The sequence below is a fragment of the Seriola lalandi genome, unplaced genomic scaffold (genome assembly GCF_002814215.2).
Source record: "Seriola lalandi dorsalis isolate HSWRI2012SDOR001 ecotype SW California unplaced genomic scaffold, Sedor1 jcf7180002054630, whole genome shotgun sequence".
NCBI classification, from domain to species: domain Eukaryota; kingdom Metazoa; phylum Chordata; class Actinopteri; order Carangiformes; family Carangidae; genus Seriola; species Seriola lalandi.
In genome coordinates, this window is record NW_019525183.1 from 1,355,253 (window position 1) to 1,370,329 (window position 15,077).

At 38.9% G+C, this 15,077-nt stretch overlaps 3 protein-coding genes across 3 annotated transcripts; 1 reads left to right on the forward strand and 2 right to left on the reverse strand.

Annotated features, from left to right (window-relative positions):
- Window positions 1-6: 6 nt before the first annotated feature.
- Window positions 7-2,218, reverse strand: LOC147818337 (uncharacterized). Its single transcript, XM_087177720.1, has 2 exons — window positions 2,019-2,218; window positions 7-472 (listed from the first exon to the last, which is right to left on the reverse strand). Exons 1-2 carry the CDS (start codon window positions 2,092-2,094, stop codon window positions 117-119), a joined length of 432 nt encoding a protein of 143 aa, XP_087033846.1. The 5' UTR covers window positions 2,095-2,218; the 3' UTR covers window positions 7-116.
- A 123-nt stretch (window positions 2,219-2,341) lies between these two features.
- Window positions 2,342-7,592, reverse strand: LOC111665259 (uncharacterized). The gene is made up of 7 exons (XM_023420189.2): window positions 7,240-7,592; window positions 6,746-7,128; window positions 4,794-5,111; window positions 4,539-4,580; window positions 4,238-4,363; window positions 4,091-4,125; window positions 2,342-3,994 (listed from the first exon to the last, which is right to left on the reverse strand). The coding sequence occupies exons 2-7, from the start codon at window positions 6,840-6,842 to the stop codon at window positions 3,656-3,658; spliced, it is 957 nt and encodes a 318-aa protein (XP_023275957.1). The 5' UTR covers window positions 6,843-7,128; window positions 7,240-7,592; the 3' UTR covers window positions 2,342-3,655.
- A 1,187-nt stretch (window positions 7,593-8,779) lies between these two features.
- LOC111665249 (splicing factor U2AF 35 kDa subunit-like) lies at window positions 8,780-14,873 on the forward strand. The gene is made up of 8 exons (XM_023420178.2): window positions 8,780-8,879; window positions 10,135-10,222; window positions 10,516-10,582; window positions 12,228-12,277; window positions 12,772-12,870; window positions 13,175-13,308; window positions 14,421-14,513; window positions 14,595-14,873. Exons 1-8 carry the CDS (start codon window positions 8,836-8,838, stop codon window positions 14,701-14,703), a joined length of 684 nt encoding a protein of 227 aa, XP_023275946.1. The 5' UTR covers window positions 8,780-8,835; the 3' UTR covers window positions 14,704-14,873.
- Window positions 14,874-15,077: the final 204 nt, after the last annotated feature.

Sequence of the window (15,077 nt, forward strand, 5' to 3'; positions counted from 1 at the left end):
GGTGTAAATAGGAGGAATTTCATGTTTTATAGTACAAAATGAAATCAGCTGCATTTGTTCAGTTATTATTCAGTAGCAGTTAAAAATGTAAGCTGGACAGCGTGAACTCAGGTTTCCTATGGTTTGTATAAATTACTGAAAAAGGCAAACTCACCATGGACAGACACGTTGATGCTGTGACTCACACCATCTCCACTTCGACACTGATACAGACCTGAGTCGCTGACGAGTATTTTTTGGAAGATCAAAAACGATACCCCTTCAGAACGGCTTAACTCTTTCCACTCCGTTTTAATGTGACTGCCACTGCTGACATTAACAGGGCCAATAGGTTGATCAAGTTTGTACCAGATCACTGATGGTGGTGAACTGTTGCAGAAAGCAATTGTGCAGTTCATGATAAGTTCTTGTCCAACGAGGGCCTCGTAAAGTGTGTGGCGTTGTACTTTAATTAGTATTTCACAGTCTTCACCTGCAGGAGAGAATAACAACACATGCTGATTACAGTAATGAAAAGTAAAGTGATGAAATAAATGTATCCTTGCTTGTTCTTCACCTGCAAAAGGAAAAAGAAATGTATATGAATTTAAATATAGAATATGGAAGTATGAACATAACCTAAAGTTTTAAAAGGTTTGTTTAAAAAAAAAAAAAAAAAAAATCTTGTAGGAATGACACTTCAATGAATTAGGTCGCAGAAAAAGTTGAAAACTTGCTGCAGCTGTGGCCATTAAACTAAAAAGATTCAGGTCAGCTTTGCAAGCTGGTAAACCATCTGTGGCGGTTTTGTGGTTAAAGCTTTTTTTTTTGCCTCTCCGGTTATATACTGCCTGTGACAAAATCTTATTTATTCAGATATAGTATGTTTAGATTTACATTACTGAGTGTTACAGTTTAGGCTGGTATCATCTTAAAATCCAACTGAAAACACATTTAGTCATTCCTTATTGGAGTCAAAACCAATGTAACTCTTTTAAATGTATTATTAATGGGGTTTTTTTATTATTAAAAGGAAGAAAAAAAAGTATTTGGGTATATATCACAAATTTGGCAACTAATTACTGTAGCTGTAGCCTGCAAACTGATGTTAGCAGTGCACGTTTCCACGATCATTTTTCTGTTTGATGGTTCGCTCGACACACTGAGGTGCAGGATTACACATTGTTCATATGTGTGAGATAAGACAAAGAGACTTTAGCAGGAAAGCTAATATGGTTGTTGTTCACAGTCTGTGGCTCTGGTGACCGTTACTGCTTTCTCCAAATATGGTATAAAACGAAGTGATATGATTGGGTTCACGGAAACAAGTTTTACGTCTGCGTAGATAAAGAACTAACTGTATTTTACTTCATTAAATCAAATATATATATATTTTAATATATAATATATTTTTGTCTAATTTCTTCTCAAAGGAGAAAAGTGATTTACTTTTTTGGACTTTAACAAAAGAGGTGAGACTTCAGAGAGAGTCCTGCTTATGAGGCTCAAGCTCTACTATCCGCATTTCCAGAAGAATTGAAGTAAAATAATGCATATGGATCAAGAAAAAACTGATTTTACAGTAATATATGCTCCCTTAAATGGTTGCACAAGAGGTATGGCTAATATTCTTATAACCATATCTCTATAGAGATCCTTCAGAGATGCAAATAATGAACAGAAATCTGCATTAGGGCATCAAAGACCTGTTTAACAATTTCTTATTTTGTCAGTTTAGCAACAATTTGTGTTAAACACTCACTGGTGAATGATAGATTATGGTTGTTTTTTTTTACGTTTTCCCTTAATAGGACTCAAATCACTTCCGCATTCAGTGTATTTCATTTCGTTGCATCTTTGAGTATGTCCAGTAAAATATGTGTAATATGCCCCCGCTCTTGATTTACATGAGATACAAGAAGTAAATTTGAAACTTTTTCAGTCTTCATAACCTTTAAAATTGATTACCTGGTGTCAGAAAAAGAGTGCTGACACTGCTCAGACTGAGATGAGCCATTTAGAAATAATGAATAACTTACTATCGGCTTCCAAAGTCCCAACGAGCAACGCCAACATAGAAACGTGGAGGATGGTCAGGCAGTACTTCGATCTCATGGTGGAAACGTATCCCCTTCTGTAAAACAACTATTACCTTAGACGTGTTCTACATATAACACTAAATGGCATGTGGTCGACTTTACTTCCTGTTTTTGATTAAAGGCATTTCAAGCACACACACATTGGCTACACACATCTTTTTTTTTTCAGCTTTGGTAGATCTGAAACTTTGTTGATTTTTGAGTAAACATTTCTGCCTCCATGGTATGAAATTGTTTTAGAGAAAACAAAGAGCAAGAGCAAGTCAGGAGTGATAACTTCATTTTCAAATCAGACAATTATGGATATACATTATGTTATTTGATTGCACAAAATAATCAGATAATCATTACATTCTCTATTTCCCAGTTAAAGAATCACAATCAGTAACTCTAAAGGTGTGTGGAACACAAAATCCCAAAGGCTCATTAGTCATTCGTTGAGTCAGAAAATGCATGAAGAGTTGATATGATACAGGTTGTAGAATCCCCAAAACATTACTGTTGTCAGATGTGATGTTACTCAGAAGAGTCAATTGAAGTCATGAATGTGCAACAACACGAGTGAGTTTTCATGTACGGCGGGTGCATGACACAAATCATTCAAACCAGGGTTACAAACAAAACCACACTGGCTGTAGACACAGTTTGCCTTTCCCATGCTGTAGATCTACACAGTCTCAGGGCTTTGTAGCTCATTTCATCCCTGGCATAAAATGTACAATATTAGGTTTTATTTGTTAAAATATACTCTCTCTCCAATTTCCACATTGAAGTGAAGGTTGATCTGCGCATTTACAGTCTCACAACCTAAAATGAATTCTGAAAAAACTTGCACCAACACGTCCTTACTGCAAGTTTTACAACGTGACTCAGGTAATCTTACCAACTATTTAAGTAGTAGTACTAGTTGTCTTTGGTCTTCTAGCTGTTGCTTAGGCTACTACATGCTAACAACTGGTGTAGTTTATTTACCTTTGCCAATCTTTTCTAGCATGAAAAGTCAGTGAAAGGGGAAAATTCACAATGGCATTCTTGCTAAATTTTTTTTTTTTTTTTACAGGGTGAAAAGCCCTACATACCCAGAGGCAACTCAACTTATAGTAAATGATTAGACCTCCTCTCTGGATTGTGCACAGATGAGGCCTTTCTCAGTACAGTCATGTTCAAACTCACATCCTTGGGAGTTAGAATTTGCCTAATTGAATTCTGATGTTGAAAACTCCAGACAACAAGGGTGATGCAAAACATTCATTTTCCAACTGGATTGTGCAGGTGTGCAGGGCCTTGAAAGTATTGACCAAATGGCACTTAAATTATTTGGCAAGTCTTTGGAGTCTTGGGTAGACTGGGTGGAATAGTCAGTGCTGTAGCTTCCTCGTGTTTTGAGTCCAAGATGAGTTTTGTGTATCCGCAATCCTTGCTGTGAGTGGGTCATTGTATCCTCTTGTAATTGCTCTCCTCTGCTCCTGTGGGATGTACCTGTTTGATCAGTGGTCCTCTAGTGTGAGTGGAATTTACTCTAGCCAACACCAAGACACATATTACTCCGCATGATTTTGAGAGTTTGTTTTGGGTCTTTAAGACACTCGGATAGCCGCGTACTCTGAAAACTCCTCCTCCCGCCTCCATTGCCGAGGAGCAGCAGCCCCCGGTGGCGGCTGATGGTTGAGTGCGGCGTACACGACAGAACTCCCTTCGTCCTCCACCGCGTTTCTCCCTCTCTCCGTGTCCTCTTTTACCTCGCCATAAACGTGCTCGTTATCTATCGGCGCCTCATTGGGTTGGGAGGACGGTGCGTTTCGCCGGGTGGATCTCCGGGTGGATCTCCGGGAGGGCGGGGCAGAGGGGCTTTGTCTTGGCGAGACATGGAGGCCGGCATGTGGGGAGGGCTGCTCCACCATGGGGACTACGATGTACTACGCACATCCGAAAAAGCATTTTGCATTAAACAGTTTGAAGGAATAAAAATGAAATAATGTGGTTATAAATTGGAAAATGTATTCTTATCTTACCTTATTTTCAGTTTGTGTCTCTTTCTTTGTTTTCCCTGCATGATGGTGAAATTATAATTTCATGTGAATGGCATAATTAATCAAATACTTGGCATTTTATCTTGGAGTAAAGAATAAAATGAATAAAAACAAATCAGATCATCTCACCTTTACACCCTCGCATTGATATGATGGATAGAACTATCACTATGACAACAAGTGTCACAATCCCAGCAGCAGGGTACACATACATCAATATATTTTCTGGGAGCTGAGGGGTAGGAGTTGGGCTACCTGCGAGAGAGAAAAAAGTAGTTTTACTCAACATGGATGTGTGTTTATGTCATCAATGTAAACCTAACACAGGCCACAGTGTTTGAAAGAACAAAACAAATGTTTCATAATGCAGGTAAAAGCAGGTGAAAAAGCAGAATCACTACAAAACACTATAAACATAAATGTTTCTTACTTGTTTCATTCTCCCATTTAACAGTGGTAATTTCAGCATGACCTATAACACAACAACACAGGGCTACTGTCTCAAGTCTTAAATGATTTGATGATAGAGGAGGTGTAAATAGGAGGAATTTCATGTTTTATAGTACAAAATGAAATCAGCTGCATTTGTTCAGTTATTATTCAGTAGCAGTTAAAAATGTAAGCTGGACAGCGTGAACTCAGGTTTCCTATGGTTTGTATAAATTACTGAAAAAGGCAAACTCACCATGGACAGACACGTTGATGCTGTGACTCACACTATCTCCACTTCGACACTGATACAGACCTGAGTCGCTGACGAGTATTTTTTGGAAGATCAAAAACGATACCCCTTCAGAACGGCTTAACTCTTTCCACACTGTTTTAATGTGACTGCCACTGCTGACATTAACAGGGCCAATAGGTTGATCAAGTTTGTACCAGATCACTGATGGTGGTGAACTGTTGCAGAAAGCAACTGTGCAGTTCATGATAAGTTCTTGTCCAACGAAGGCCTCGTAAAGTGTGTGGCGTTGTACTTTAATTACTGTTTCACAGTCTTCACCTGCAGAAGAGAATGACAACATAACAGATTATGAGTGATAAGTTGAATTTGAGATAAATTAATGATAATAGTATATAACATAGGATTTGGAACTATGGCTTCTTTAGTTTAACAACCTCATATATTATATGACAAAAAAATATTTGTAATGTTATGTGAATAGTTGATGGGATTTATATTAGTTAAAGGACACTAAACACATATTTGAAGTACATTAGCCTCATAATACTTTCTTAGTAAGACTGTGAAAGTTACATAGGAAATAAAAAGCAACTTCATATTCAATAAGATCACGCATGACTAACTACAGTAAAAATGAAACTGAAAAAACTCTCTAAACACACTCAAAATGCAAAAAAAAAAAATGACTTGGTGACATTTAATTGTGAACACAATTTGCATGAGATCCAGCGGCTGCAGGAACCGAGAGTGGGCCCCACCTGAATTAGACTGTCCCAAGGGGAACTTTAACGTCACATGTAACAGTTCAACCATACATGTAGAGCTGGAGTTCATTTTTTTGATATCTGAAAAAGAAGCTAACAAAGCAATCTCACGAAAAGGTCCATTTAGTAGCCATTCTGGAGCTTTTGGACACGTCGCATGATCTTAAAATCATCCACTGTATATTTCCGGAGTAACTGCTTGATGATCGAATGTGGAGATACCTGGTTTTCTCGTGGTAATAATGTCACAGGTAACAATGATTTAACACCATTAAACATGGTGAGAAATAATGTTGGTGGTTCACTTTCCCACAGTGAGCCAGTTTTAAATAATACATCTCCTGTGTAAGAAAATCACACACCGCGTTGTCACACCACAAAGAAACATTTACGGCACAAGAAAACCGCAGAATGTACATAAATACATGAATGAAACTGTGGTCAGTAGTTATGAAGTCACTCACACAGTCTTTACTCTTTAAAAGAAATTACATTAGTACTTCCTATTACAAAAGGAAAACTGATTACCTCCTTTGTCTATAACAGCATTTCTAAATCACAAGGAACATGAAGATGATTAATGAAGGCTTTTTGTGTCTTGCTTTTAGAAATATTTTGTGCTTCTTCTATGTTTGAAATAAAATCTCTAACAGTTTCCAACGAGCTCCCACATGTACGAAAAACACACCCTCCTGTTGTGGAAGAAATGAACTGTAAGTAGTGTTTTTAGCATCAGGGAATATGCAGTTTTTTACATCAGCTCAAGAGACATTCATGGTGGAGTTCTCATACTTTTAAAGGCAAGTTTTAAAGGCAGAATTGTGGTCCAATCGCGATAAACCCCCTTCGATAACTGATATCCGTTCAACTTTTAATAACTTTTACACCAAACTGAGCTGATGGTGGTGTTTGGGATGTGGCTATGCGCCAACGCTGACCTTTTAAAAATCTGAAAGTGCTTGTACACAGCACTTTAAAAGTTCATGACCCTCGCAGAAATCAGGCCACCAACTCTTACCAGAGAATTTGGGGAGTGGTCACAAAGCTAACCAGGCCAAATGAAATAAGCTGACTTTTCAGTCCAAAGACTTGATTTAAACCATCACACACCTACAGAGGAAGGAAAGGTAACACCAAACAAATACTGAGACAGCACAAAAAATGTTCAAAGAAATATCAACTACTTACTGTCAGCGTTCAAGGCGAGAACCAGCAGTGCTAAGATGGACACATTCAGGACGGTCCAGCAGCGGTTAGGCCTCATGATGGGAACACCTCCTGTCATCTTCCACTCGCAGACAATCCAAGTGGGAGATGTTCTTCCAAGTACATCATTATTTGATTGAACAAAATAGAGAAGTGCTGATCTGAGCCACTTACTGTACTGCTTCCTCTTTCTCTTCTCTCGCTGCTCACTCCTGTCCAACCCCTGTCTCTTTCCCCCCGACAACAGGGGCGGTGAATGAAGTGGAGGTGAATGTGAGCCGGTGGGTGGTCTTCTGCAAGTGCTGCAGGTCCAATGCAGTGAAACATCTCAAAACAGGGGGTTCCCACAGTTTCAGGTGCTGATTCTGTTATGATACGGCAACAGCAGACATGTTATGTTTTACTACGATCTCACACTCTCTTTACATTTCCGACTCTTGTTTCAGTCTGTGCACCTTTACATCTTGTATCATTACTTTTTCTCAGCCTCTGTGGTTCAGCCTCTTCAAGCTGACTTCCTCTCCCCTCTCCCTTCCTTTCATCTTTGCCGTCTGCATCTCCTGCAAACTTGTGTGGCCCTGTGCACAGCGGTGTGGTTTCCGTGGAGGATATATAGTGCACTGAGGAGGAGAGGGGGACGCTGCGGCCTCTTGAGCAAGGACGTAGGTTTGGTCTCAACATTGGTAGGGGACGCAACAACCCTGCCACCCCCCTCCAAAACAAAGAGGAGTTTTTAATGCTGTCAACCAAATGGTTTATGAACATATAAGATCTGAATTTACATTGACAAATGTATTTACATTTAAATAAAACTATGTAGCAGCAGATCAAAGACTAAAACTTTAGGAAATTATCATGTGTTATAATAACTTACAAGTTAACATCAGAATCAGTGGACTATGGTTACATTAAATATAAGTTAGTAATTTACAATTAATCCATAATAGTGTATATTAATATATATATATATATATCTGTGTACATAGCAACATTTAGCGTGATGGACTGTTACTCGTGGCGTTTAACCAATCAGATCGTGCTGTGGGCGGGACACTGCTGTACAGAGTACTGACCACAGACTACAGAGGCTGCATTAGGGCCAAAGTAGCACATTTTTAAATTAAATTATTACATCTGTTGTCTGTTAAAGAAAATAACTATACCAAAAATTCTGAAGAACGGAAGGGAAAGCACTAACACAAGTTTTGATGCTACATATAGGCTAACTCTGTTCCATATTATGTTTTTTTGTGTGTGTTTTACACATAAAATATTATTATAATTGTAGGAATTGTAGTGGCAGGACAACTTCAATATCTTTCAACAAAAGACAGTAGACTAGAATCTCCCTAAAATGGAAATATTCATCAACATCATTGATGTATACATCTCAGGGGAGAAAATAAACAACAACAATCACAACTAGATAAAAGTGTGGGTATTACTACTATTAATATTGTTATTATTGTTGTTATTATTATTATTATTATTATTGTTATTGTTGTTGTTGTTGTTGTTGTTGTTGTTTTAAGGAATATGTAGTCTGTGTATCAAAAGAAAAAGTACACACAATGGCTGCTTTGTGATAGTCTTAAAGTATAATATAGGCTATTCAACATTATGATTACTATAACTGATGTTTAGCAAATTTTACCTATTTTATCCTGAGTGGTTTCATCTATAACAATGCATCATCAAGTACAGTACAATTATCTGCAGGCTACTCTTTATACAGAAGTTGATGTAGTCAATTACTTTCCACCAATGGAAAAATCACTTGTTGCTATGTAGCCTACTTTTCAGGGGAGACGATGAAAATGAAAAAATAATAATTGAGCAAATAATTGCAATGAATAATGAAGTAACAATTGACTACTTTTGAGGGTATTTGAGCAATAATACAAGTGGGCTTATCTGAGAGGCGAAGAAAACCATTTCTGAGATTTCTTTCTGGAACAACATCGCCAGTATGTGGTGTTCAGGGTCACTGCAAGTTGTCGGGTGGTCACGACTGCGCAGTCGCCCTCCCTTTACGTAATGACGTACATCATTACGTTTCCGACGAGCCGAAAATGGCGGAGTACCTGGCATCCATTTTCGGCACAGAGAAAGACAAGTAAGTTTTATTTAATATTTATTATATCAGTCACCAAACTGATTAGTTTTATACAAAGTATGTTTGCAGCGGTTCTTCTCCACCACCGACGGGACTCAGTTTGTAGCCGCAGCACCGCGGAATGTCACAGTAAACCTTACATTAGCAAGAGGAAGCTAACGCATTGAATGAAACTCATGAAGACACCTTAGCTAACCTGCTGCCACTGTGTACTGTTGGTTTGCGCCAAAATGTCTAATTTTACAAAATGTTCTTTTGTTTTTTGCTACACAGATACACATTTGAGTCATACTTTATGTGTTATTAAACAGCAAGGTAACGCGCAGCTTGGTTAATAAACGAGGTTGTTAGCAGAGTAGCTATCTCTCAGGCGGATTGTTTTGTTCCGTTTTACCAGTGGAGTGCAGCAAAATGCACCTTACACCTTTGAGACTAGGAAACTGTCTGCAAGTTACAAAATTCATTAGTGCATTGTTATGCTTTTATTATAATAATGTGACTAAGATTTGGAGAATGACTCTGTGGAGATCCTAGAGAAAGTTCAAACCAACCTATAGTTAAGATAGACAAACAGAGCCGTGTAATGTTCATTTCACTCATTAAAAGAAGTGGATAGAAATAAATGTATCCTTTTACCAGAGACTGAAGACCAAGAAAAAATGTGACACAATGTTAAGTACGTTTACATGCCAAGTTGTGTTCCGGGTTTCAGCATATTCGGGGGGTTATGGTGTTTACATTAAATCTGGTTATTCATAACGTTAGTTTTTCTGATCATCTGTGTGCAGACGTCTTGATTTCCCAATATCAAGAAAGAAGCTTTAGCTAGCTTTCTTAAATCAGGAGAAAGTGTTTACATGTTCATCACATGATACTGATACACACGTAAACAGTCATTTTGAGATTATAACTTCCACAATATCTAGTTTAGCACTGAGATTAAGATAAAGTGACCATAGCTTTTGTATTGGTCATAGGACCTGATACTGTAGGCCTGGTTGTTTTTAAGTATATGCCTGGTTGTATTTTTTCTTTTAACATATATACAGCCAACAAATCCCATGGAAAGAACAATGAGTTGATCCTACTTACAAGTTTTTAAAGTTGTTAAAGCCTGATCTAAAGTTCAATTCTTGTCCACAAACTACTAAAAACACATTAATGAGTCACTGTTGCTCTGGGTGACATGTTCACCTACGTTATTTCATCAGCCTTATCCTTTCCAAATATGATGACACTACTCCTTCTTTTCCAGGGTCAATTGTTCATTCTATTTTAAAATTGGAGCTTGCAGACATGGAGACCGCTGCTCGAGATTGCACAACAAACCAACCTTCAGCCAGGTGAGGATCCCACCTAAAATCCCTCCTAAAATAATGGCGCTGATTAAACCAGTTGATATTGATGAACGCTCTATAACTTAAGAAAATAATGATAACAAACATTATAGAGTGCTTTTAAAGGCACTCATAGACATGCCTATTAGGCTGCTCTGTTTGTAAATATGTGTTTTATTATGCCTTTATAATAAGACACAAGCTAAAATACAAGTTGATGTCATTAGAAATGTCACAAAACTAGACAATCACCAAGCAATCCTGTCTGACCACATATCTTTTTGTTCTTTCCTCTGCAGACCATCTTGATTCAGAACATCTACCGTAATCCCCAGAACAGTGCACAGACCGCCGACGCTTCCCGCTGTAAGTAAAAAAAAAATTGTCAGCAACCTCCCTTTCTGTTTCCTAAAAGTGGCGTTCACAAATAACCACAGATGTGAGGTACTGCTTCAGCCCTGTTAGCTGGACACCCAGTGGGGACCCTGTTGTCTCCCAAGTATCCCAGACCAAATAATCAGTCATTCATCGGTTATCACCCAATACCAACAACAAGCACAAACACCTGCTTGTGACTATCTGTTTTCTAGCCGTCACGTGACTTACAGTGCAGGCCACATGTATCTCCACCGTGACGCCAGTACACAAACAAAACGAACAGTTCTCACAGACTCTGCTTTTGTGGTGGAATACTTAGAAGTGTGTGTGTGTGTTTATGGGTTTTCATTAAATATGTTGAGTCCAGTCTAGTAGAGCTGAAGCAGAACCTTTCTCACAGGTAGGTGTGTTAGAATGATTGATGACTGGTTATAGCCAGACTGTACAGCCAAAAATTGTTGTCTTATTTTTTGCCAATGCCCTGCTCTATTAAAAAAGAACTAAAAGTAGGCGAAGAACATGCTAACATCTTTTTAAACTATCTACAAAACAGTGAAGGGGTCCAGTGAGCTTCCCCTCCAATAAATGAAAGAGTGGTTGTTTCTGAGATGCTTGTGAATGCAACTTCATCCGTCACATAATTAGCTGGAACTTAGTGCAATTTCCTGACAGAAAAATATCTAATCACATTTTTTTTCCCTCCCCAGCTCTATATTTGGTTGGATTTATATCACAGAAGTTTACGTTTTGTATTTCAGACCATTTCCCTCTTGAACATTTACCTTCATAACCTTCAAAACTCTGCCCAGTCTGCTGATGGTTTACACTGTAAGTTCTCCCTTCATCCGCAGGACCCTCCAGCACCGACCACCTGATTTACTGTGTCACACCTCCCCACATAAATCTGGCTTAGTGTAGGAAAATGTCTTCTAGGGGCATTTAAGGCATCACATCATTTCCTGGAGTTAGTAACTGGCCTCATGCTGTTTTGCATGTTTCCCCGGCTTTAGTCAAAAGTACCTGAGTCAGTGTGGTGCAGTAATGTGCACAGAACAGCTTTGGTTTCAGATCCTTCATTATTGCTTATGTGATAGACTTAAAAGCTATAATTAACTGTTCCTCTTTCCTTTACACTTAACAGTTTCACACTGAGCATACAGTTCCTGCTTCTGATTCATGGAAGCAGGTTTCTAGTAGTGCTGTCCTCAACACCCTCCTTCCCTAGCCAGGGGGTCATCATGAACTAGTTGAAGTTGAGTTAACCTAAATATTATCTGGTATTATGTCATGGCCCCTCTGCACATAATGTACATGTAGTTACACAAAAAGGAAAATCAGTGGCAAATGTAATTTTAAAGTAAACTATACCAAACCAAGAGGGGTCAGCTCTAGTTTTTACTTTGCTTCTGTGAAACTGGTCGAATTAACATGAGAGAGCATCCAATATTTTACAGAATCTTACCTCTGTGATCTATGTTTACAGGTAACATTTATATTATACCAGGAAGCATCATGCTACATGCTACTGCAGTTAGTTTTGTCTGTTTAAAGGTATTACACAGTCCGTTTTAAAGACTTTTCTCCCAACACTTGTTTAGCTTTGCCTGAACTGTCCCTTGTTGACATTTTGTAGGTGCCGTCAGCGATGTCGAAATGCAGGAGCACTACGATGAGTTCTTCGAGGTGAGTGACCTTTTGTGCTTGTTACTTTATTCCACAAATTGCAGAACATGATGTCACAGCAGTGTTGTCCGCCTTTTGGAACACTTTGTTGCCAAAAGGTGCAACATGTCATTGCCTAAATGTACCCAGCTTTGCTGAATCAAGAATCCTGTATTAGTTTAGTCAATATTTACGCAGCAGGAATTTGCCGCAGCTTCCCTAATGGAAACGTTTCACGTTCGCTAAATTAAAAAAGAAATTGTGATTGTGGTAGTGTTTAAAAGTAAAATTAATTGGCCACTGTCACTAACTAATATATGTTATTATTATTTTTTTGTTTCCTTCGATACCCAACAAACGTCTAAAAGTAACCTCCACAGGAGATCTGTTAGCTGATGTGGTTGATTGGGATAAACAGTTTCCTTGTTACCAGGTGCTAATTTTAACTCAAGATAAAGGATGAAAACCTGTTGGACAGGTTCATCGTTCTTTTCCTCTCTTTCTTTTCATCACAGGAGGTGTTCACAGAGATGGAGGAGAAGTATGGAGAGGTGGAGGAGATGAATGTGTGCGATAACTTGGGCGACCACCTTGTTGGCAACGTTTACGTTAAGGTTGGTGATGGATCTAAATATATTTACAATACGGGGAACCATTTAAAAAGATAGTATAAATGCTTTTAAATTTAGTGGGATCTTGAATTGAGATCATTATGGGCTGATATGAAAACAGCCATGTTTAATTATTTTATGTCAGATTTAAAAACTCATTTCTAATTTTTAATTTCTAATTTACAATTCTTCTGTTGCCCAGTTTATTTTTTTAGTGTTGATGCTTTGTCATGACGTTAAATTTATTTATGTCCTTTTAGCTACCACCAGTTATTCTCTAAGCTCATGTCTCATCCTGTGTGTGTAGTTTCGTCGTGAGGAGGATGCAGAGAAAGCAGTCATGGACCTGAACAACCGCTGGTTCAATGGTCAACCCATCCACGCAGAGCTCTCCCCCGTCACTGACTTCAGGGAAGCGTGCTGCCGCCAGTATGAAATGGGGTGAGTAACACCTGGAAATCTGATGCAAGGCAGACCGTTTTCTTCATTCTTGATTGCTTTGACATTTTTTGAATGCATTGCCTGCGTTGTACCCGAGCAGAGGATTTCTTATTTTCCCTTTACTTGGTCTATAACAACAAAGGAAAGCAGCGAGATCTTCAAGAGATCTTCTTGAAGCTGAGATTTAATCTGCAGATGTTTGGTATTTTTACAACATTATCAATAACTCAAAAAATATTTTATTTCTTTATTACATAATGACAGGCCAAACCATTGTCAGTAATGACATTTAAATTATCAGTAGCTGTTGGCCATAAAATCACAATCAACATTAACCCGGGTGCTTTAATACAATATTTTGAATATTTTACAAGCAATTTTATACTAAGCCACATGTGTGTGTATGTAAGGGCTTTGGGTGAAGGCATGAAAAGGTATGTGGCATTGGCAGCAGGGTGCTGAGATTGGAGGAAAGTCTGGAGCTAGACAATCCACGATAAAGCTTCACTGTTCACCCGGCAGCTAAGCTACCAACTGGGTGAAGCAAGCAATTGGCCTGAGGCTCCATAATATCAGTGGCTCTGAAAGCTCTGGGCTTTACTCTGTTAAAATTGGTCTGTGCTCATTTAATTGAAATCTTGTTTGAGTATATGCACCACTGAAGCACAGTATGACATGATACTGGGGTGAGCATGGGGAAAATGGGGCCCAGTAGCTCATTTTTGCCCCCATGCTTGCGGCTAGATGAGGGTCCACTGTTGACTGCATTCAGCTTGTCATCATCCTCCAGTAAAGCACTGAACTCATTCTGCAGCTGCATGGGCGCTGTGGGAATTATCGCATTTTCTTTTAAATGCAGTGATAAACTTTGTCCTTGCACAGTGTGAGGAAACTTCTGCTCCTCTCCTTTATGAGTCTCTCAGTGATTTTCCATTGGATCGTGGGTTGTTTGCTCTGCCAGTGATAGGACGAACACGAGGGAGATAAATCATCAGATGTTTTGGCATGTTCCTCAGCATGTGTAACTAAGAGCCTTTTCCTTGTGGCACTGTTCCACCAAATACAATGCAATGTCAGCAAGTTTTAACCCGGCATGTACTCTTTTCCTACAGAGAGTGCACCCGAGGTGGTTTCTGCAACTTCATGCACCTGAAACCCATATCACGGGAACTTCGAAGGGAGCTGTACGGCCGCCGCAGGAAAAGGTGCGGAAATCTTGAAAGTGAACATTTCTACTTGAGGATCAGTTAGAATTTGTAAACCAATCTTGTCTTTTCTCCCACCAGGCACCGCTCTCGCTCGCGTTCTCGGGAACGACGCTCCCGCTCCAGGGATCGACGACGGGACCGCGAAAGGCGGAGGTCGAGGGATCGGGAGCGCTCTGGACGATTCTGAAGGAAGCCAAGACTGTCCCAATGTCCCACCAAATCCCTCCCTCTTGACCCCAGCAGTGATGACAAAGTTATTTTCTTTTTTGGTGAATTGTTGGAAGTGTTTTTTCTTTTATTCCCTTTTTTTAAGACGAGCTTGTGTCGCTTTCTCAATAAAACAGATTTGTAACTCTGCACTGGCACCACTTGCTTAAAAGAACATTAGTTTATTTCTTATGTAGACTCCTTTTTATAGAAGGAAAACGCTGATTACATCACAAGTCATTAAAAACAAATGGTGAGACTTTATGGAAAGCCATTACTCAGAATTATTAAAAATTGAGCCAAGATTTTGGTCAAAATGTTAAGTGATAAACAAAATGGAGGCATCTTATTCTT